General features: G+C 43.4%; 3 protein-coding genes across 3 annotated transcripts; 2 read left to right on the top strand and 1 right to left on the bottom strand.

Moving 5' to 3' along the window:
• The first annotated feature begins 52 nt into the window (after positions 1-52).
• LOC143320105 (ADP-ribosylation factor-binding protein GGA1-like) lies at positions 53-9,378 on the top strand. The gene is made up of 17 exons (XM_076729536.1): positions 53-132; positions 890-974; positions 1,198-1,273; positions 1,416-1,514; positions 1,739-1,862; positions 2,446-2,546; positions 2,763-2,843; positions 3,276-3,413; positions 3,517-3,598; positions 3,740-3,850; positions 3,967-4,110; positions 4,486-4,529; positions 4,751-4,941; positions 5,103-5,380; positions 5,488-5,657; positions 5,824-5,934; positions 6,198-9,378. Exons 1-17 carry the CDS (start codon positions 87-89, stop codon positions 6,306-6,308), a joined length of 1,992 nt encoding a protein of 663 aa, XP_076585651.1. The 5' UTR covers positions 53-86; the 3' UTR covers positions 6,309-9,378.
• A 36-nt stretch (positions 9,379-9,414) lies between these two features.
• On the bottom strand, positions 9,415-18,156 carry LOC143320106 (putative ATP-dependent RNA helicase DDX17). Its single transcript, XM_076729537.1, has 13 exons — positions 17,851-18,156; positions 16,631-16,790; positions 16,189-16,285; positions 15,793-15,926; positions 15,497-15,562; positions 15,240-15,381; positions 14,674-14,834; positions 14,373-14,545; positions 13,600-13,710; positions 13,417-13,478; positions 13,116-13,175; positions 10,918-11,154; positions 9,415-10,789 (listed from the first exon to the last, which is right to left on the bottom strand). The coding sequence occupies exons 1-13, from the start codon at positions 17,901-17,903 to the stop codon at positions 10,287-10,289; spliced, it is 1,959 nt and encodes a 652-aa protein (XP_076585652.1). The 5' UTR covers positions 17,904-18,156; the 3' UTR covers positions 9,415-10,286.
• A 167-nt stretch (positions 18,157-18,323) lies between these two features.
• On the top strand, positions 18,324-22,030 carry ntan1 (N-terminal asparagine amidase). The gene is made up of 10 exons (XM_076729538.1): positions 18,324-18,568; positions 19,128-19,230; positions 19,381-19,446; positions 19,540-19,648; positions 19,740-19,813; positions 19,906-19,959; positions 20,056-20,109; positions 20,203-20,300; positions 20,538-20,651; positions 20,848-22,030. Exons 1-10 carry the CDS (start codon positions 18,488-18,490, stop codon positions 21,010-21,012), a joined length of 918 nt encoding a protein of 305 aa, XP_076585653.1. The 5' UTR covers positions 18,324-18,487; the 3' UTR covers positions 21,013-22,030.
• The last annotated feature ends 104 nt before the right edge of the window (positions 22,031-22,134 follow it).

Below are 22,134 nucleotides of genomic sequence, written 5' to 3'. Positions count from 1 at the left end.
CTACAGAGTCGCTCCCTCAAGGTTTATCCACGCGATATGTTACAAAAATCACGCGATATTGGCCACTTGTTTAGAACTCCCGAAAGATGGCGGCGGCGCCTCCTGATGAGGCTAGCCTACAGTCTTGCATCAGTAAGTCCTCATACTGTACAATATCAAATTAACTTTTGAACGTAAAGCGATAGCCGGTGTAATGTTAAGGGGCACGGAGGTATATTCCCTCTTTGAACTCACCGCTGTCGGTCATTGTACTCCCCTTGAGGAATAGATTGTTTGAGTCAAGAGAGCGAATGTCATCAAATCAAAAGTGCAGCTGTCGATAGGAAACAAACTCAGTCACATAATGTATCACATTCGCTCGTATTTTGAGCTCACAGCGTGTTTACTGTTGACATTGTGAGGTTGGCGATGCTACACAAACCTGACACGTAAACTTTAAAATCCTGGCAGTGTCCAACTGAATGCTAACAAAATCAACTAGCTAGTTAGCCGCTGACCGTTTCCTCTTCAAGGATCACGACGGACCCAGAACCAGGAATTGTACAGTGCTTCTGCTCTAATCGTTGACACAGGCTTCACACGAACATTTTCTGCATACACGAGCAGCTCTCTTCATCTGCTCCAAACCAGACAGCTGATCGTTTGCATATCGCAAATAACCAGAGGCTACAGCTGCGGACAGTGTCACAGGCGTTTAGTAGGACTCGAGGTGTTAAGTTATCTCAGCTGTGAATTATCAGTACCTGCGAAAGCTTGGTGTCATCCTGGGAGGTTTTCTGTGTTCAGTGTAAGGGAAAATAAATTATTAAATTGCCTCACATGGAGCAGGTTTAAAGTTTGGATGTAGAGCAGATGCAAGTTTAGTCTTATGTGTTTTCCCTTCCCACAGACAAGGCCACCAACCCTTTGAATAAGGAGACAGACTGGGACAATATCAAGGGCTTTTGTGATCAGCTCAACAATGAACCAGAAGGGTGAGATGACGGTGAAGAAAATCACACCATTTCAGATTAGTTGTTCTGCTTCCCATCATGTACAAAATGCAGAAAGCATCACAGTTGATTTCCAGCTGTTTATCTGAAGTCTGAGAGCTGACTTGAAGATCGGGGGTGTTTTTGTTTCATATTTCAAATTCATGTCTTGCGGTATTCTTCGCTTCTTTTTTGCCTGTCAGTAAAGTGAAGCTTTATTTGTCAGTCCCCAGCTTGCGACCAGACTTCTGGCCCATAAAATCCAGTCACCTCAGGAGTGGGAGGCAATGCAAGCGCTTATGGTAAGAGATCGTCCATCAAAACCTCAGTTCAAAGTGTAAAGGTCTGCAAACTGTCACTTGTTATTGTTTTTGCAGTGAAGGCTTTTTTTTTTTGTGAAGGCTTGTCTGTACAGAAGTGAAACAAACTTTCAATGATTCCCAGGTTCTGGAGACATGCATGAAGAGCTGTGGAAAGCGATTTCACAGTGAAGTGGGAAAGTTTCGCTTTCTCAATGAGCTCATCAAGGTGGTCTCACCCAAGGTAACCATCTATGGTTTTTATGTTGCTGGACCGGTCTGACTGCAACTGTACATCCATGAGAAATAGCTTTTGTAGGGCGTTGTCAACCCATTAAAGCGGCTTTTAAGTGGCTCTAGCAACCTTACGAGACAAGTTACTGACCCGGTATTTAACTAGCCGTTGTAGTTGTTAAAGCTTAAAACCATTTTCATGTAATAGCTGCATTAATCTCCTTTTCTCTGCAGTATTTGGGCACCCGGGCTCCAGAGCCAGTGAAAAAGAGGGTGTTAGAAATGGTATACAGCTGGACGGTGCGGCTGCCTGATGAGACCAAGATAGCAGACGCCTATCAGATGCTGAAAAAACAGGGTGAGCAGGAGCTTGAGAACCATTGAGATAAAGGACTGTAGCTCGAAGTCTCTCATTTCCTTCATAGTTAGCGTGTGTCATTCCATGTATATGTTCACTTATTGTAAATCTGTTTTTTACTTCCCACATTTTACTGATAATGCGTTTTGGTTCCTGACATCTGACTTCTTTTAAAAAGTTGTGTTTCGTACAAAAGAGTATCAGTTCTCCTTTTTATGGTGATGAGCCACAAGCATGAGACTAAAGTCCTTAGTCATGCTTAGTTGAATCTAGTGTGATGTTAAAGATGCACTTTCCCATCAGAGTTCAGTAGTTACTGCAGGATAGTTAATACTCATCTAGGGTTGTGGCACATTGCCGCCTGATGTGTTTTGGTGGAATACAGCTGACTCCCTTATCATAATGTGCTTACATTTATCTCAAAGAAGTGTCAAGCACAATGCTGTAGCACCAGTATCACACATTTCATGGACAACACCGAGCACTGAGCCAGATTCTGTAGCTGAGATCTATGTACAGTGCAGATGTATAAAATGGGAGCTGTTGACATGTGAGCTTAATAGGTGTCCCTGTCCTCTTCCAGGCATTGTCAAGCAGGATCCCGTGCTTCCTGATGACAGGCCCCTCCCACCCCCTCCACCCAGAGCCAAAAGTGCCGTCTTTGAGGATGAGGAGAAATCCAAGGTAAGAAGTATGAGTGGTGATGAAGAGGCACCAGGTTTCCACAAGGAAGGACTTGTGTATTGTATTGTCATCATGTGAGATTCCTAAGAATGTTTCCATACACATCAGATCCTTTGACGTGGACCTCCTGGGAAAAGCAGTATGGGACCAACCGTTTACAAACTTCTCTTCCTCTTTTCTTTCCTCTCCCACTTCGGTCCTATCCTGTTTTTGTAGATGCTGTCTCGCTTGTTGAACAGCACTCACCCCGAAGATCTGCGAGCAGCAAACAAGCTCATTAAGGAAATGGTCCAGGAGGTGTGTCATGGGTTTTGTTTGCTGTATGTGCTGTACAGTGTGTGGTGTGACGTGCATGTGTAACTGTGCTTCTCCACCATTTGCACACACCTCATCTTGTAACATGATAACATTAATGCACATGAGTGGTAGTCTCAAGGCCTTTTCAAATTGTTTTTGGATTATTATAGTGTTTTAAGACAATATTATTATATTATTTGTACTTATTATAGTATATACTCCATATCCTAAAATGGAAAGCTTAATATCCAATCAACAATCAAGGTCTTGATCTCGGTATCAACCTTTTTTTACCTTCATATTTGTCATATCTTCTGTGTAATTATTACCTTGATGAACAAAGTCAGCCAGGAAACGAAGGTCTGCAAAAATGCTAGTTTTCTAAGATTTGTATTGATCCCGGCCACTGAGACCCTATAACTCTTTTCCCAGGACCAGAAGCGGGTGGAGAAGGTATCAAAGCGGGTGAACGCCATCCAGGAGGTGAAGGAGAGCGTGAGCCTGCTGAGCCAGCTGCTGGAGGGCTACAGCAAGGAGAGCTGCTCCCAGAGCAACCAGGAGCTCATTAAAGTCAGCCCAGCTCAGCACATTGAAACTAGCTGCAGCTGCAGTCTCACAACTCTGCTTGCACCGCTCACTGGTTTTAGTGTTTGTAACATGTGTCTGTTTGCAGGATCTTTACCAGCGCTGTGAAAAGATGAGGCCGACACTATTCCGATTAGCAAGTGACACAGAGGATAGTGATGAAGCTTTAGGTGAGTTTGCTGACCTCATGACTTCGACAGTGTGTCATAGTATTATGTGTCTATTTAGTCACTTTTTTTCCGGACAGATATCATGAAGTCTGACTCAGTCTAAAAAGTTAAGATTTGAAAACCTATGTTTTCTGTTTACAGCGGATATCTTACAAGCCAATGACAGTCTGACGCAGGTCATCAACCTGTACAGACAGCTGGTAAAGGGGGAGGATGTGTCAAAGGATGGCATAAACATGCCCTCACAACCAGGTAGGCTGTGTGTGTGTGTCTGTGTGTGTGTTTTCAAGCTCACTGTTGGAAATGCCGGTGAAGAACAACCTCTGTAGGTTATGCGATCACAGTTGGATGTTCTCCCTCCAAATCAGGCAGCAGCAGCTCAGCACTAGTAGACCTGATGGGACTGAATGCATCAGCCAACACAGCACCTTCCAACCCGGAGCCCTCCAGCCTCCAGACTCTGACTCAGAACGTGGGCATCAGCCTCTTGGACGATGAACTCATGTCGCTGGGTAAGATCAAAAAGCTCATCTGGCTTGTAAACACAAAGGTAAATTACTAAGTGTAACTTTTTTAACAAGTCAGCAATGTCAGCACAGTTCAGTCCACACAGCACAGTCATACCTTATTTCCATTGGCCGGTGTGTAGCCCTCCTGTTGGCTGACTGGCTGAAACCCAACATCCTCAGAAGCAGGACACATCTGGCTCTACCACAACAAAGCTGCACACATGCACAGCCTTTCTGGACTGAGCCGAACATGTCACGAACTCTGACAGTAGCAGTGAATTGTGTTTCTTTTAGAGAGTTTTAAACTGCATTTTTTAAGTTATAACCAGCAAACTGGAATGAAATTGAATTAACCTTTTGTTGTCTCTGATCTCTCAGGACTGAATGTGGCAGAAAACTGTGACTCTCAGAACACTTTTCAGGTGCGAGTTGTAAGATGATGCTGTGCTTCTCACATTAAAGCCATTATGTGTACAGTTTGAAAACTCTGGTGCCATCAAGTGGAAGAGAGCCAGCAGTATCATTCAACATATGCTATAATCATATAAAAATATCAACATATTGACGCTTTAATACTGAAGCTGCTTTGGTTTTCAAACCACTTGACATCAGCTCCATCTCCTTCCTCGGTGTCTTCTCTCAGTCCTCTGATGGCGCAGAATCATCTGCTATGCCGGTCCCTGCTGCGCTGTTGCTGCCAGCTGTGCTGCAGACACCCCAGGCTCCACCAGCAGGGGGCCCTGCTGCTCCACCTAAACACATGGAAGAGCTGGACTTGTTGGGGAAGACTTTGTTACAGCAGTCCCTGCCTCCAGAGAGCCAGCAGGTCAAATGGTAAGCACGTCTGTGTGTGTCATTACAGCCCTTCATAAGTGTAATGTGACACACGGCAGTGGTAAATCACTTGTTGAGGGGGAAGTCGTATGTTTCTTATTTTTTCTTTGACATGCTCGCAGCTACAATCTAATTTGTGTTCTCCATTCTTGCAAATGCAGGGATAAGCTCCAGCCTCAATCCAGAGTCACCTTACGAGATCTGCAGAAGTCCAGCACCAACTGCAGACCTGCTCCAAATGCCACCACCGCTCCACCTGCTCCCGCTCCTGCTCCGGGGACCACGTCCAGCCTGGCCGTCCAGTCAGAGCAGCCCGACACTCTCCTCCTCTCCAATCTCAGTGTCACGGCTGCTGAGAAAGGCTCGGTCGCTGCCGCTGAGCCCTACGACAGCATCTCTCTCGCTGACGTTACTGTGCCTCTGGAATCAATCAAACCAAGTGAGCACAGGCAGTGAAGCGGGATGTCGTGATAGGTGCCGTTTTTCTTCAATATTCTTCATCACATTCTGTTTTGTTTTTCCCTTTTCTCTGCAAATCTGTTCCAGGCAGCTTATTACCAGTGACTGTATTCGACAAACACAGCCTCCGAGTTTTGTTCACCTTTGCCCGTGACTGTCCTCCGTCACGGCCTGACGTGCTGGTGGTGATCATCTCCATGCTGTCCTCAGCCCCCATTCCTGTCACCAACATCCGCTTTCAGGCAGCTGTACCAAAGGTAGGTTCACGTAGTCTGCTTTTCATAGTGATGACAGATGTGCTTTTCCCTGCAAGCTTCTACCTCATCAGTTTAAGGCATGCAGTCAGGTGTCAGCAGCTAAAATGTTTTCTGTGGATACCACTTGTTGACATGGTTTTTGTGTGGATGTGTCCACGTTGCACAGGTGATGAAAGTGAAGCTGCAGCCTCCCTCTAGCACTGAGCTCCCAGCCTTCAATCCCATCCTGCCTCCAGCCGCCGTCACACAGATCCTGCTGTTGGCTAACCCTCATAAGGTACTCTGTCACATGACCCCCCCCCCCCCATTGCAAAGCAAAGCTGGCCTCAGTTCAAGGCCATTGTATGATATATGAGTATGACAAGGCTATTTAGTGTTAGCAAGTAATGTGTACATTATTATACTGTCCATTGTGTTATGTATTATTATGTATATTATTATACATTATGTAACAAACAAGAGGACTGCTAATACGCAAGCATTGATTAAATGTTAAATCGTTGCTGGTGATGTAATACTGACATTTTTTTCATTTTTCAGGAAAAAGTACGTTTGCGGTACAAGCTGACTTTCAACTTGGGAGACAAATCTCATGATGAATCTGGCGACGTGGACCAGTTCCCGCCTCCAAACACCTGGGGGAACCTTTAGTGAGAATGGCCAACCTCCTGTCATCTGACCTGCTGCTTCCTTTAGATTTAGGTTGAAGTTGTCCCTCATCGCTGACTTGAGGCAAGACGGCCTCTTTACACTTCAGCGGCGTCAAACTGCGGTTTGGTGATCCAGACTGACTTGAGAACAGTTGTGGGAACCAGCTTCTGCCTTGTGCCTTCCGTCACAGCCTTCCTGTCCTCAGTTGATCATCTCCATGTTCCTGTTCTGCAGCTACATTTTCTTCTTCCAACAATCAGAGCAACACAAACTACACAGCAAACTGTTAGAACCACTCATCCAATGCAGCGACTTTTGGAGGAAGCAAGTTGAGCCTTTAAATGCCGAATGTGTGCATTTGTCTGATTTGCATACTGTATACAATCCTCTCCAATGTCCCATGAATGTTTTTGTTGTTTACGAACCCCAGAGCTCACCCAAAAGCAAGTGTCTGATGCATTCCTAAATTGCAGAGCTCGCAGTGTGAGCAGAAATGTCCAACATTCAGATTCTTGTCAGCCTGTGTGTCCAGTGTTTTATTCTGCATGTTAAGAGTAGGGTTGCAACAAATCATGATTTTCTTTCAGTCCATTGGTAATAACTTTCAGGTCAGCTTTAAGTCAGTTCAGTGCTTAAGGTGATCTCTTAAATGTGTTTTCAGTATGGACAAGGGTAGAAACAGCTTATGATGAGGAATAGTTGGTATTTTTACCAACCACATGAATTTCCTATCAAATGATGAATTGGTTATTTGGCTAATTGTTTCAGCGCTACTTCAGAGGAAGAACATCAGCAGTGGATTATAGTCAACTGGTGCCATGCTCAACTTCTTTGCTAACCAACTCCCCATAATGAAGACTGTTGTTAATTTGTCAAACACAGAGCTGCATGGGGAAATTATGTTGCTAAATGTAATTATGAACACACTGAAATCACTGAACTGGTTTTCCCTTTTGTCCAGCAGAGACGGCTCAGAGTGTGAGGAGCTGATCAGAAATGCTGTAATAACAGGAAAAGTATCAGAGAACCGATAGTGTCATACCTAATGAATGGGTACATAGCTTGCAAGAGTTGTGACAGTAGGAAAAGAACAGGTGTTACTAATAACATTAGTAGTGGCTCAGTGTGAGTGAGCCAGCATGAACAGTACGTGGATATGAGATAAATGGAATTCTACCATCGGTGATTTCACTGATTGGTGCTTTTCCTGCTGTGACAGGTCAAAGTCTCCTCTGTGAAAAGGCACTATGAAGGAAGGGCGCTAGACCTCTGCCTCTGTTAAAATACTGAAATTTAGCTTTTAATTTCTGCACTTTTCTTTATTTTCAAGGTTTTGGGACACTTTTTGACCGTTCTCAGGATTTTGATTTGGGGATTTATCTCACACATGAACTTTCATGCACTTATTTTCTTTCAGTTTTGCACATGAAACCATTCCCCGTTACAGTACATTGTCTTCTCTCATTTGTTGCCTTTCTACTGTTGATTGACCCAAAGAGGGACATGTGAACTCCTGCGTCAACGTTGCTGACATCCGGTTTGATTCTACCACACGTGCCTGGGATGAAACATTTGATTTTCATTTGCTTTGTACATATATGTATACAAATCTGTAGTTTGAGTTCTGTTTTTTTTTTTTCCATTTCTTCATGTCCTTGTCAGAAAAATACTGAAAAATGATGTTACAGAATCATCCTAATATCCACGTCATTGAGTTGATTGGAGCACGGGTCTATGATTCCTTCTAAGGGTCAGGAATACTGAAATAAAATGAGTTTGGAGGCAGACTGGTTCCACCTGAGAAATAAGACTTCAATGTATGTGAGACTCAATATGAAAATTACCCACCGAGTAAAATGAATTTGGTTCTGCCCTTATACTTGAAAGCAAGTATTACATTTCACATGGTAGACTAACACACACCCACAGTCTTTACATGGTGCCATTAATCCTTCTGGCTGTTTTATAATACTAAATATCAGGTGTTTCATTTCCATAGAGATTTGAGCTTCTATTTGTTTACAGATGTATTAACATTACGAACACGTCCAGGACTGGAAGAAAGCAATAATGAGACAAAACAGTCGCCTCAGTAACCACCTTTCAGTCCTTCATGGCTAAAGCAGACTGTAAATAATGAACATTTGGGCTCCTAGCATGATGTACTGTAAACTGTATTGAGGGGGTCACTTTCAGCTCAGATTTATTTTGTGGAAGTCCACACATCTCCACAGTCGTCTTCTTTGTGATGCATAGTGCCACAATCTCTGACTGGAGTAGCATTAATCAGTAGATGATCACATTAGTCCAGTCGTGGGGAGGATGATGATAGCTCTTCCTTCTTGGGTCTTGGCTACGGGTATTAACCCAGCAAGTCATCTGATTTGTCATCCCAGTCTCCACTGATGGAACTTGTTGAAGTACCGGTTTTCGCACCGTTGTAGTGACCACGAAAACTGTGATTGCCTGAAACATGAGACAGGCAACTCGTATTGTAGCCATGTTATTTCATGTCTAGCTCTCGTAGGCACTGAGGTGCATTTAGAGGTACGCTACACAGTCAGTTATTGCTTTATAAAACCTATTACAGATGCAAATCCCTGTTTTTGGTAACCTCAGTCTTTACTTCCATGCTACAGTTTACATTAAGATGCAAGAAGTGAGTAAAACATGATCGGGGACTGTGCATGCAATGCTGTCACCTTCATCCACCTGTGAAAGACATGAATCAGACTGGACGTCTCACATGATCGAAGACAAAACAAACGACTGGGGAAACTAAAAACTTAAGACCCAAAGTGAGTCAATCAGCTGAACTGGATCCAGATTTTTAAGACTGATACTCAACATGAAGTACAGCAAAACTAAGTGTTGTGACGTGGTCCATCCAGAGGCATTTCTGAGGGAGGGAACCAGTCTTTTCCATTTGTGCTCCTAATGTGAATAAAAGCTTCATGCCATTATGAATATTTATCATTAAAAGCAACAAACATGTAAATACTGCTGGGTACAAAATGAGAATGTACTACAAATGTGTATTTAAGGCAAATAAAGTCATTTGTACAGGGAATTCACCTGATGTATAAATAATTTGCGAAGTAGGAAATACAGCTTTGATTCATTTATTTGAGAAAAAGCATCGTAAAAACACAAAGAGGAAACAAGCAAAAAAAAACAAACCTCCAGTTTTATAAACAATCCACATGAAACTGCGTCTGTATTAGCTGATCTGCTCGTGAAAACAATGTGTGAGTTAAACTGTTACAAGTAAATGGAAACACATCCGTTCAGACTTGGTACAGGACAGGAAAAGGTAAAGGCATGCATGACTACATGTATCTAAGCCTACAGCGACAGATCATCACACTGAAAAAACTAACAGTGTTTGCATGGTATCAAAATTTTTGAAGAAGATTCACTACTCGGATGCACTGCTTCAGTGTTAAGAATAACACAAACCAAAAATCAATGCAATTAGAATATATTGCTGGTCACAACCAAAGTCTCCCTCAAACAATATAAGTCAAAGACTTTGAAAAAACAAACAAAGCAAGACGTGACTCTGGAATGTGACTGTTTCTATTACAAATCATTTTTCACACAGCACTCTCCACCACGCACCACGGAGCCCCCCTGACACAGCTGACCAATGACTCAGCTTAAACTAGAGAGGGACAACACACTGCTGTAGTGTTTGACTGAAATGACAACACATGAAGCTTGTTCCTCCAGGGTGCATGGCTGAGAGCAACGTTAGGAGACATTGGAAGTTGAAAAAAATGACGCAGAAAACATGTTTCCTTTTCTATAGGAAAATTTTAAATCCACTCACGAGTTGTATTAAAAAGCACAAAACAGATAGAAAACATCAGCCCTTACCTCCTCAGATATGGTATGCCTTTTCAAACTCCTGCCTCTGGGAGTTACACTGTGAACACACACAAGTACAGATTCACTCAGTGCTTCTTTCTTATTGTTCTACTTCCGGGGAGGTGGAGGACCCGGAGGAGGAGGAGGTGGAGAAGCAAAAGGGTAAGGCGGTTGCCCAATGAAGCCCATGAGCGGTGGCTGTGGCGGAGCAAACTGCTGAGCCATCAGAGGCTGCGGCCCCCCCGGTGATGGTGGAGGAGGGGGTTGGCCAAACTGACCCTGCGGCTGGCTAGGTGGATCCTGACCTCCACCTCCACTAGGCTGGCCTCCGCTGCGGGAGTTGAAGCCACCACTGCTGCCGTAACTCTGGAACTGATCTGAACCTGAGCTGTAGCTATTCCTGCGATCCCGGCCTCTGTCCCTGTAGGAGGAGGAGGAGGAGGAGGTGGAGCGGTCTCCATCATGGCTGTTGCGGCCGAAGCCACTGCGGCTATCTTTGCTGCTGCCACCACCACCACCACCACCACCAGGGCGCATGCGGCGATCACACTCCTCCTGGTACATGAGGTTCGGGTTGTTGGAGCTGCTGCCACGGTAACGCATTCTGCCACCTGTAACAAACAGATGTAAAATCAGCGTTTTTAAACTCTTAATCACTGCATCTTCTTCTTCAGGTCTTAATCATTCACATCTTCTCTACTTCACTGCATGATTGACTATGATGTATGACGTATCTTACCGCCTCCTCCTCCACCACGCCCTGAGTCCACGAGCTGAAGCAGTTTGGGATTGATGGCCTGCCGGGCCTCCGCCAACACCCGGACGAGGTCCTGGGCCTTCCGCAGGTTCCCTGGGGTGAAGAAGGTGTAGGCAGTGCCCTTGTTGGTACTGCGAGCCGTACGTCCAATACGGTGGACGTAATCCTCAGACGAGCCGGGATAGTCATAGTTGATGACAAACTTGACATCTTCCACATCTTTTGGATGAAGGGAAATCAATTATACAGCATGGGGGAAAGGGAAGAGATGATCATCTCAAGAGGGGAAAAAGCTTCTGCAGAAAGAATGATGGAACTGATGGTTTGTATCTAATAAAAATATATATAACTAATGTTAATTACTTACAATTATTAAGGTTAGAACTAAAAATCTAAACAAATGGAGTAACTTACCTGCTTTATCAGACACCATGCAAAAATCCATACATCTAAAGATCCATTTCAGTTACCCACCATTACAACTCATCTCAACCAGACACAGTTAAAACTCGACTTCAGGTTTTCACACTCGACATGAAGCAAACACGACATGGACAGTGTGCAACAACCATGTTTAGGCTTCATTATCTTCACACCAATGTGATTACTGGTCAGAATGTGTGAAGACAAGGAGTCTGTTTCTTATTACAGAAGACTTGGGGCTCTGACGGCACTGCTGATCAATGAGCCTACCTTTCCCCTCCATCGTGACAGAGGGAAGCCATTTCATCACCCATGACCTACTGAATGACAGAATGACGATGTGCTGGGATAGACACTGTGCTATTCTTTTGTCTAAAATATGAGCACAATGGAAGTACCTGAAAATATGGTGAGCTCATGGAGGAGTTAAGAGAAAGGGGCGGTGAGGTACTTACCCCCTTAATGTTGTTTTTACAAAGGTAGACAGTCCCCCCTGATCAGTCCTGGTTTATAGGGAGGGGCTGAGGGGGAGGGAGACAGGATTCATCCCACACCAGCAACGTCAGACGGGAGCAGAACCGTTAAACCTCAAGAGTCACGCACACAAACAGCTGGTTCTGTTGCTCTCTCGCTGCATTGCAGGACCCTCCTCAGACCCTGGCCAGGACTGGATCCAGACGAGCCCGTCTAATTCTCTCCCCCCTGTCTGTCTGCTTTTTGGGACGGACCGATGGGCAGACATACAGGCACCTCAGGCTGCTCCCAAGGAAGGCTCGCTGGATATACAAACTCTGACAATACTGGGCAGGGGGATCTTAAGTTACCCAAGAAGAATAAGAGGGGCTTTAATCCCTCGAAAACTAGCCAAGCTTCTACTTTAATGTGATGTAGGGGGCAGTGACAGCAGCGCAGACTGTTACAGCTGCCATGTGCTGCCAAACCCTGAGAGGAGAAGAGGGGAAAAAAGAACAAGGATAGGTCATAGGAATTTTGGCAAGTCAAAGACACTTCACTTATCCCCCCTTCTCACATGTATCCTGCCAACAAAATTGGACGTCAAATTAGCCATTTTAGCTTTCCTGCTGCCTCGGAGATAGAACTACACAATTTATCTTCTTGTGGAAGAACAGGTAATATGAGCATGAAGGAGACATAAAAAAAAGGTGCGCAGGAATATCTGCCCCACACACCCTCCTTTCAGGCAGCAGCGTGCCAAAGAGCCCCGGTAGAAGGAAGCTTTTCAACTACAGTAACAAGAAACAGACTATACGCAGCATAGCAGATGGCCTGAAGCCTCCATGCTGGACTCAACAAATTCATTAAAACTGTCAGGTTATAATAGTAAGGGAGAATTGATTTCATTGTACATCAGTAAATTCACACAGATCGAGCAAACTAGCATAATATCAACCTGACAACAGTCAAAGACAATTCTACACTTAATGTTGTGCTAGATTGTGATTTTATTTACCCCATTTCATTGCCAGACTCTGCCAGATATAACTGGTCTCATCTGTAGTATACTTACCTCAAGATAGTCAAGATAACTTTGCAACTAGAGGCACATAAGAAGGGTAACACCTGTACGGTACAAATCGATTTAACTGTGGTGACTGTTTACTTGTGTCACTCTACAAGCGTTCCTTCGTATTATTTACAGGAAAAATATAATTCACTGGAAAACGCAAAGAGAATGAGAGAAGAGACATTCATGTGAGAGATTATGCAGCATTAACTGTATGTGTGAGCAGACATACCCAGACCACGAGAGGCCACATCGGTAGCAATCAGTATGGGAGCTTTACCAGTCCGAAATTCTGTAGGATTAAACAAAGTGTTAGTAGGAAAATTAGCAGACACAGACATCGAAAAGAAAAGTGAAGAGCAGGACGGAAATCATGATCTCAGCTCATACGCTCAGTGAATGAGTACATGTAAAAAATAACTCTACTGATCAGCAGTCTGAGGGAAGTAATGTTCTGTACTGTCCACTGGCCCTTCAGGTATGACACATGATCTACAACAAAGAGCAGGAGGGAAGTGGTAACACTGTCTTACCTGCGAGTACCCAGTCTCTTTCTGGCTGGCTCTTGTCTCCATGGATACACATGGCTGGCCACCTAGAAAACAAAACCACAGTGACGTGGCAGGATTAGAGGACACTCTAAATAGCTACTGTCTATCAAACATTTGCATAATTCATCACTAGATCTGCTGTGATCATGTTGCGTCACTCCTCACCCGTCCCGCCTCATCCTCCTGGTGAGATCATCACAGCGCTTCTTGGTCTCCACAAAGATGATGGTTTTATTTTCCTTTTCAGCCATTATCTCCTCCATCAGCTGAAAAAGTCTGCAGACAGGGAGAGACGATCAGAGCACATCAGCAGTACGAAGGTTCTGTTCACACCAGGCATTAAGACGCGTCTTGGGTGATCCAATAACAAGCAGCCAGCTCTAAGTACGTCAGATCACACCTGCATTACAATATGTCTCCACATGTGTCTCGAGTGACCTTTGTGATCGGATCTCACTTTGCCGCTCTATATGCAAATAAACACGTACATCTTTCTCTTTGCAAAGACCAAATGCATTGTTGTTTTTAACAATGCATTTATGATGCAATGCAACAGCAGCAGCCAACCCTCTGAGACAAGGGAAGTCTGGGGATACTGCAGTCACTAGTTACATGGTGATATCAGTTAAAACAGTGTGTTCACAAATATGCGCTGCTTATATTGGTATGTAAGAGAGTGTCGCCATATGCATGCCAGACCACCTCCGACTGTGGTCTGAGCGGTTGGATCTCAATGTGTCTTACGCCTGTCTCGGTTGCATTTACAGCTGTTCTTAGAGCTGTCCACTTGTGATCAGGTTACCTGGGTCAGGTTAATACCAGGTGTAAAAAGTGCCTCAACTCAAGCTTCAACTGTGTTTAAAGGATAACGTCGTGTTCTGTAATGTTAACAGCAGTTAATCATGACATAATGACAGTTTGCCACTGGCTATCCTTACTTGTGGTCCTTTTCAGTCTCCATGCAGACATCGACAATCTGCAGGATGTTATGGTTGGCGCTGAGCTCCAGGGCGCCAACATTAATCTGGATGTAGTCCTTCAGGAAGTCCTCAGCAAGCTGCCGAACCTCCTTTGGCCAGGTTGCACTCCACATCAGAGTCTGTCTGTCAGGCTGAGAGGGCGAGAGAGAGAGAGAGACAGAAAGCATGCAGCTGAGTTCACTGAAAAATATTTCTACATTAATAAGTCAAGGTTATCATTCGAAAATCAGCAGTCACGGTAGCTGAGCCTCTGACGCACCCTGATTTGATCGACTATCTTGCGAATCTGTGGTTCAAAGCCCATGTCCAGCATGCGGTCAGCCTCATCCAGCACTAGGTAGGTGCAGCGCCGGAGGTTTGTTTTCCCAGACTCCAAGAAGTCGATGAGGCGACCAGGTGTGGCGATGCAGATCTCAACACCTAGACTCATTCAAAATCAACAAAAACACACATGATTAGATGCTCAGGCAGGACATTTCACTATTAGTTGTGTTCTTTTTGTTTGTTCATTTGTTCATCTAAATCTGTATTTTACAGTTACTGTGTGACCACAAGACCACACTTTACAGGAAAATGCAGTGTGGGCTACAATCCCCGGCTGCAGCTGAGGAAGTCACAGATGACAGAGACATGTTTAACTCTTTGCATAACAAGGACACAGCTCTGTGTTTTCCATGAATTAAATATGTTGTTCAGTTTCATTAAATGAAGTCGTCATGGTTAACATTATTCCCCTATACTGAACGGGATTTTTGATATAAAGGTTTTGAATTTCAAACTGTTTTGAATAATCCCTGGCGTGTTCCCGTCAGGAACCATACCCACCCCTCTCGAGGTCTCGAATCTGTGGTCCTTTGGGTGCTCCACCATAGACGCAGGTGCTTTTGATACGGGAAGACTTGCCATAATCATAAGCGACCTGCTGAACCTGCTGAGCCAGCTCTCTGGTCGGGGCAAGCACCAGACACTATGAAGAGAAGAGGAAGAGGGAAGAGGAAGGTTTATTAAAACTGACAGTGTGTCCACACATTTAGATAAAACACTCCCATCCAACATAATAACACATACGAATTTTCACTCACAATTGGACCATCTCCTCTCTCCAGATAGGGCTGGTGGTTGATATGTACAATAGCAGGAAGAAGATACTGCAGGGAACAAAACACATAAAAAGAAAAGTAAATACAACTATCCTGCCCCAGGAATGTGCTGACATGCACTTGTTCTTGACTTTGTGTTGTATTTATTTGATGGTTATTTGTCTCCCTTTCGATCTTGTGAAATGTGCTAGGTAAATAAGATTTTTCTGAATTTCTCAGATTAAACATCTAATAAAATGTCGTCATCATCATGCAGGATGACGGCAGGGCAGCCTTACAGCCAGTGTCTTTCCAGAGCCCGTCTGGGCAATCCCCACCATGTCCCTGCCACTCAGGGCCACGGGGAAACCCTGGGACTGGATCGCTGTCGGCTCCTTGAAGTTTTGCTGCATCAGCACATCCATCACATACTCTGCCAGAAGAAGCAGGGACACAATCAACGAGACCATTGCGCTGCTAAGACTGCTACTTTGGTTTCTATCTTAAATTTGACAATATTTCCTTCTTGTAAACGAATAACTAGTCCTTGTAAAGCACATTTTACCAGCACTGCATTACATTCTGAAGTCCTCGGATGTTGGAGGGAGTGGATTAATTATTTACTGTATAAGCTAATGTTTCCCAGAGATTGTCTGTGCAGACATTGTAGTGTATGTAAGGTAAGGTTTACTAACGAGGAAACTGTGCCTGGTGGAAAGCTGTGATCGCCTTTGAACAGCCAGAGCCTCTGACGGTGATCTCCTTCTTTCTGCAAAACTCTTCCAACTCATACTGGATAAAACAGTGAAAAAGACAGAAAAAAAACAGAAAACATTTTGGACACAGGCTTTAAATGAAGATTTTTTTTAGAATACCTTAAGCTAAAATTACTGACTTGGCAAAGAAACATGATCACGAGGTATGAGTAAACTTTATCATTTAGGGGCTGAACTTTGTTAATGCTTGTAACTTTGTGTATTAATATTGTCTGCAGCAACATCACAAATGATGATGGGGACACAAATGCAAATATGCTCAAATCCAATATTTTGTAATGCTCTCAAATCTTCATGTAAATCTTACGATTCACTTACTGTTTGTGAGTGTAAGGGGGGAGAGAGAAAAATAAAGACTTACCTGACTCATGTGTTGGACCTCAGGATGTTCGGTGTAGAAGTTCTTCTCAAATTTTGGCAGCTCATCCAGGTTCCACCGCTTCTTGCGGAGACGCTCACCTGGATTCCCAAACTTCATCGGTGGGGGTCCACTGCGACCGCTCATTGCCCCAAACCGTGGCCTGAAAGGTAAAGAGCAGTGGCGAATGCTGCAGCATTACCTGCGGCTATCCAGAGTGACTGTGTCAACACTGCAGGTCCTCCCTTCAACGACATTATGTGAAGGTTTTGATTTCCATCCTTTAGGTCTGTCTGTACTTATGGCTGAATCCACACCCTCAGACTTCACTGTACTTGCAGAATTATTATTCTCATGAAGTTCAAAGTGGGAATTCTGTATTTCAACAAGTCCACAAGGGGGCTCATGTGGACTTGATGTGTGCGGACTGCTTTACTACAGATCTCTACCATCTGCTGATGCAAGTTATGAGAGAATTTGAGAGAATTTGAAGACATTTATCTGTCCATTGGATGTATTTTCAGTGTATAAGAGCAGTCATGCTATTAAGTTATGCACTGCACACACACATACATACACACACACACACACACACACACACACCTGGACTTGATGATTTGCATTTGTACACTGTAATGTCCGGTTTGTGTGCTCAAATGTGCAGTCAGATATATAAACGTCACACACACTGCACAGCCAACTAGTGTGATGATTTTCAGCTGGGTGTAATATCAATGCTCACCTCCGGCTACATGTCCGCAGGCTTCAAGTCTCCATTCACCAAACACATGAAAATTGATATACTGACTGAGAAAATTAAATTTACTGTGCAACTACCTCACTACTACACAAGAAACTTGACGACTTTTGGTGATCCTCAGCTTTAGCGCCGCCATCCGGCCAAGGCTTCAGATGAGAAGATAATTGTTTGTGCCATAGTCAACAGACTTTGGCGACAACACGACCGTTACCCTCACGGTCGATTTTAGGCCACTGCTACACCTGCATAAATGCTCTGTCATTTCAAACTTCCTCCATTGTTTACCGTGAAAGTATCAACAGTGGAGGGAGGCCTTGCGGAGGTTTGAGGTTGTTGTCGTGTTGCACTTATCGCTCCACTGCTGAGAGACCAGAGGAGTCTCCAAACATGTTTTGAGTCAGTCAGTCAAGTTACGGCGATGTCTACACATTGTGTTATTTCCATGTATGAAGTAAAAACATACCTGTCTCGTCCACGGTCCCTGTCTCTGTCTCCATAGGAGGAACCCCCTCTCATTTTGGCGAAAAATCTAACGTTAACTGTTAAACTACCCTTTCCGCTGTATTTGTAACGTACGCTTTGACGTTTGACACCAGTTTGTTTACGTTGTGCGCTGTTAAAAAGTGTTACATAATAACGACAATTTACGCGTGCGAAACTTTATGTATATCAGATAATAATAACGCTTAAATAAGGATTTTGGTAAAGAATTGGTGGATGCGTCACGTAGCTTCACGGCCGCGTCGCTCCTTCCTTCCCTGCCCTCTTTAGCGACGTAACTTCAACTAATAAATCCACGTAGCATCGTGTCGATAGAACGGGCGCTACGTACAAATGTTAACTTAGTAATAATGGCGGATTTGATTCGTGTACGCATTCGTGCTTTTTAACGGTTGGTGGCGATGTGTCAGAAACTGAGCTTGCTTTCGTTGAAACAGTAGTAGAAGAAGAAGCCTTCCAGGAAGTTCAGGCAGATTGACCGACGGATTTTGCAGTGACTGCGATATGTGTCTATTTAGATAACAAAAATATGAAGTTACCGTTTTTTTTTCTAATAGTATGTTAACTACTTCGTGGCATAGTGGTCCTCGCTTTAGGAAATGCCTTTGCTTATTCAAAATAGAGAACTTGGGCGCATAAATTCGACTGCGGAACTGTTCGACAAATATCCACATTTACAGGTTTGTTCGCAGAAAGTTCAGCTAAATTTAGCTTGCTGATCTGGCTGTCATCACCAGGTCACCTCACAGGAATCACTCTATGACAGACTGGCACTTCATGCTAAAGCTAAATGGTGATTAGCGTTACATTTCTGAATGAACTGGCTGTGACCTGGAGTCACTCAACACCGCAAACTGTCATATGGTCATTTATTTATTTATTTTCTTAAGAAGTGGAACTAATGAAACTGATTGGGAAATAATGGGACGACAGTTCACTCAATGAACAGGCGTTTCAGACATTTGTTGGCTGAATTTCGAAAGTTTATTGTTTGTATTTATAGAGAAATTCAGTCCTTTCTTTCATCAGTTGAAGGATAAATGTGAATTAGGCCACCTTTTCATTCTCTGACAACCATCAAACTGAACTGTGCTGTCAAATAATAACAAGACACCAGATGAAGGTGTACAGTCTGTATTACGTGTGAAGTAACACTTTGGTGTAAATGAGACTAATCCACAAAGCCTAGAGTCGCTTTGACATTATTTTTAGTTCTACGTCCTTACTCTTGTGTCACAGGAAAATGGAAGAATATTTCGCTCCAAGCCGCTTGTTGACGTCGACCCAAAGTGCCTCTTGTATGTCCAACAAAGAGAATTTGCTGCAACCACACCAGCAGACAGTGAGTAAAGCCTGATGATTCACCGTCTAAATATGAACGTTTCTTTTTTTTCTCAGCTCAACGTTTGTTAGCCTCTCACTAACTCCCAGACACTACTCCCAGTTAACCAATGTGGATCGTAATAGATGCTTTATGTCTTACCTATCACAGACAGTGTGTCAGTAATTGGATCTGATGATGCCACCACCTGCCATTTGGTTGTGCTGCGACACACCGGTAACGTTTCTTTTCTTGAAGTTATGCTGTCTGCCTGTTTGTCTACAGTCAGGAATGGCATTTCTAATGTCTGCTATGACTGAATTTCGTTAGGAAGTGGAGCTGTTTGCCTTGCTCACTGTGATGGTTCCAGCACCTGGTCTGAAGTCCCGCTCCTTGTGAAAGCCATCACATCATTGAGTAACGTCAGTAAGGAGGGCAGGTATGAAACACACAGACAAAGGCATATAATACAAAGTGTACAACCTGTTCAGATGTTCTTTATTCCCTTCGCTTTGCTTTCCATTATGCAGACTTGAGCTCCATCTTGTCGGAGGATTTAACGATGAGTCAAAAACATCCCATAAACTCAGCCTTAACATACTGGGTATAGTCTTTCAAATGACCTCATGTCTCATTGTAATATAATGCTGGCAGCATTTGAGCGTTGCAACACTTAGACTCTTTTTCACGTTACAGCGGCGTTCCAGAAACAAAAAGAGGATATTCATCTGGAAACATGTTGCATCACAGGTAACGTTGACACCTGTTTTGATTTTGCTATTGCTATGAAACATTCTGTCAGTTATGCCTTTATACAAATAATCCTCTTGTTCTCTGTCTTTGTAGAAATCAATGACATTGTCATTGATCAAATTCATAGGCCTGCCGTATATGGAATAGGTAAGTGATGAATAAGCTACAGAGTGAGAGGGATGCAATGCGTTCATGGCACGTGACCTCTAATATTTTGTGTCTGTGTCTGTTTCTGCACAGGTGTAAATGTTAAAACAGGGGATGTGTTCCCTTCGTCATTCACCCATAAAGGACCTGCAGAGGAGCTGCGATCAGCAAGGATCTTCACTCAGGGACAGGTGCTATAAATATAAAATGTTGTTTTCTCTGTGTGAATACTGGACATTTCTAAGTGTGGCACGTAAACCAAACAAAAATCATTAGTCTCTGTTTCATTCAAAAAGTCTTAACCGTGTGTTTAAGTGTTTTTATGGGATTATAATCATCAACAAATAAAGAATACTGATGTACTCTTTCCCCTAAAATTAACAAGGATTAACGAAAATTAATAAAATGAGTGTTTTGTTGTCTTGCAGATGGCTGACATATATGACTCAAGTCGTGAACTGATTAAAATCGGCCCCTGCAAGTGGTCTCCAAATCTGGGTATTGCCTTCTGGTTGACACAAAACGATGACACAATTTTAAAGGTAAAGGAAAGTGGATGGAATTAGTAGTCCTTTAAAGGTGATCTACTTCCTCCTTTGTTATACTTCACTATTTTCCATGTTTCACTCGAGGCCTCAGTTATGTTTCAGACACTTGGAGTAAGTGAGAAACAGCAGTGCAGAAAGTGACGTGATACAGACTTTGACTCTGGTCTCTCTCTCTCTCTCTCATGCCCAGTACCTGTCCACCTCTCCGATGGCTGAGCCGCCGCATTTCGTCCAGCACATGAAGTCCACCATCCAGTTCCTTTTAGAACACCCAAACCCTGATAGCCTGTTCCCCGGGGGTCAGCCACAGCTCTACCACAGGGCTGAGACCGGGCACTGGGAAAGGGTTGTGTAGTCCTTCTGTATCTCTCACTCAACCTTAACATGGAACCTGACTGTTTTTGCCTCTCCGCTCAATGGATACACTGTGACCCATCCACCCACTGTCTGTTTTTGTTCTTGTCTAAGCATCAAGGTAACCCTGACTGAACCATGTGTGTACTGAATGGCCGCTGCTGACTCATCTGGCTGATCCAGTAGAGGGAGTACACGTGACTCCGTTAAGAACTGGAAGAGTTAATTTTTCCTCTCTTGTGAGGTGGTGTAACGTCTGCACCTTACACCATCGGCTTTGTTGCTGTTAGTCAAGGTTAATGTCATACCATGTTTGACTATTTTGATTCTCGAAGGAAATAATTAACCTTGCTATCTCATGTCCAGTGAAAAGACCATTCTTATCATTTTGTATGTTTTTTTTTTAGCCCAAAACTTGAACAAACTCTTGTTTTCTATCCATTTCCTACCTTGCATGCATTCACTGTTCAGTTCATACTAGTACAGCCAATCAGCTTGCATAATTCAAAATGTATTTAGTTGCCTTTTATATTTCTGTCAGTCAGTTAATGTTGTCAGGAAATCAAACCATGTCCATTTCAAGTAAGTTCTGAAAACCAATATATTTCTGGGATCTATCATTTCAATCTAAAAACTTTGGGGTGCTGTGGAACCATATGCACAATATGAAGTAAATCGGCTAAAACATGTAAAACCATGTGCATGGCCTTTGAAATGAAAGGAATGGGGAACTTGCTGCATCAACAATGAAGAATATATTTATTTTGGCACTTTAAAGTTGAGCAAAGTTTTCTCTACAAACGTACCTTCCTCGTGATAGTGGAATATGATATTTCATCACATACTGCTGTATACTTGGCTATGAATGTGTCTGTTTTCGGAAACTGCATGTGTAAATGTGTATAGTCATCTTCTGCAAGGGATGATCTAGATTCTTGTCAAATGCAACTAAACATGATTTTACTAGTTTTGTCTTTAAATAAATAAATAAATAATAAAGTTAAAAATGAAACCAACAACACATGCTGTAAGGCCTTTTCATCAGTTGTGTTATTCAGAAGGTTGCAAGGTGCTTAAAGCAACTTGTTAGCATAACGTACTGTACCTGGTAGAGAATAAATGT

The sequence above is a fragment of the Chaetodon auriga genome, chromosome 4 (genome assembly GCF_051107435.1).
Source record: "Chaetodon auriga isolate fChaAug3 chromosome 4, fChaAug3.hap1, whole genome shotgun sequence".
NCBI lineage: Eukaryota > Metazoa > Chordata > Actinopteri > Chaetodontiformes > Chaetodontidae > Chaetodon > Chaetodon auriga.
The sequence above is the reverse complement of the archived record's forward strand: the minus strand, read 5'-3'. Positions and strand labels throughout refer to the sequence as shown.

Bases quoted from the DNA above. Each gene is read 5' to 3' on its own strand.
- LOC143320105 (XM_076729536.1), top strand. From the start codon at position 87: ATGGCGGCGGCGCCTCCTGATGAGGCTAGCCTACAGTCTTGCATCA. The intron at 2,844-3,275 runs GTGTGTCATGGG...CTCTTTTCCCAG, and splicing joins TTAAGGAAATGGTCCAGGAG to GACCAGAAGCGGGTGGAGAA. The intron at 4,942-5,102 runs GTAAGCACGTCT...TTGCAAATGCAG, and splicing joins GAGAGCCAGCAGGTCAAATG to GGATAAGCTCCAGCCTCAAT.
- LOC143320106 (XM_076729537.1), bottom strand. From the start codon at position 17,903: ATGAGAGGGGGTTCCTCCTATGGAGACAGAGACAGGGACCGTGGACGA. The intron at 15,563-15,792 runs GTAAGGCTGCCC...TGTTCCCTGCAG, and splicing joins GCTCTGGAAAGACACTGGCT to TATCTTCTTCCTGCTATTGT. The intron at 15,382-15,496 runs GTGAGTGAAAAT...TTCTCTTCATAG, and splicing joins AGAGAGGAGATGGTCCAATT to TGTCTGGTGCTTGCCCCGAC.
- ntan1 (XM_076729538.1), top strand. From the start codon at position 18,488: ATGCCTTTGCTTATTCAAAATAGAGAACTTGGGCGCATAAATTCGACT. The intron at 19,447-19,539 runs GTAACGTTTCTT...GAATTTCGTTAG, and splicing joins GGTTGTGCTGCGACACACCG to GAAGTGGAGCTGTTTGCCTT. The intron at 20,652-20,847 runs GTAAAGGAAAGT...TCTCATGCCCAG, and splicing joins ACGATGACACAATTTTAAAG to TACCTGTCCACCTCTCCGAT.